Below are 718 nucleotides of genomic sequence, written 5' to 3' on the forward strand. Positions count from 1 at the left end.
CAGAGGGTATGTGTGTATGGCCTGNTACCGAAGGTTTAAGCAAACTAATGACAAATTATGTTTCGCAATGACTCGGCGAACGCAGTAGGTTCGAATGCTACACAAAATAAATATTTGCGAGTCACTGAACCTTGGGGTCGGTTTCGTGTAAGTAAATATCCTGCTCCTGAAACACCAAAGGAACCAGAAGCTCCTGAATCACCAGAGGAACCAGAAGCTCCTGAAACACCAGAGGAACCAGAAGCCCCTGAAACACCAGAGGAACCAGAAGCCCCTGTAACACCAGAGGAACCAGAAGCCCCTGAAACACCAGAGGGACCAGAAGCCCCTGAATCACCAGAGGAACCAGAAGCCCCCAAAACACCAGAAGCACCAGAAGCCCCTGTAACACCAGAGGAACCAAAAGCCCCTGAAACACCAGAGGAAACAGAAGCCCCTGAAACACCAGAGGAACCAGAAGCCCCTGAAACACCAGTGAAAAACCAACCAACCGATATGGATATACCAGCACCTACCCCTGACAATGTTGATGATAAGCCAATAAACGCGGACCCAAACATGAACCTTACGACAGCTTCCTTTCAAGTTGGATCATCAGATGAGAGTTCAGAGTCGTCAGATGATGAGATGGATGGAGGACCACTTGTTGTGCATCAGCAATCTCCAGGGAGGATCTAGCAGAGGATTTGAAGCAAGCATTAAAGGAAAGGGAGGAAAA

The 718-nt window shown here is 48.4% G+C and overlaps 1 protein-coding gene across 3 annotated transcripts in view; it reads left to right on the plus strand.

The window, feature by feature from the left end:
* Window positions 1-718, plus strand: part of LOC100178305 (titin-like) — a 16,828-nt gene that overhangs the window by 662 nt on the left and 15,448 nt on the right. The window contains exon 2 of one of the 3 annotated variants that reach the window (XM_026838614.1): window positions 167-466. The exons of 1 other annotated variant lie outside the window; for it this stretch is intronic. In XM_026838614.1, coding sequence (XP_026694415.1) covers window positions 167-466 — 300 coding nt within the window. The remainder of the gene's footprint in view (window positions 1-166; window positions 467-718) is intronic. One more of the 3 variants, XM_026838615.1, reaches the window with a different exon arrangement.

The sequence above is a fragment of the Ciona intestinalis genome, unplaced genomic scaffold (genome assembly GCF_000224145.3).
Source record: "Ciona intestinalis unplaced genomic scaffold, KH HT000099.2, whole genome shotgun sequence".
NCBI classification, from domain to species: Eukaryota; Metazoa; Chordata; class Ascidiacea; order Phlebobranchia; family Cionidae; genus Ciona; species Ciona intestinalis.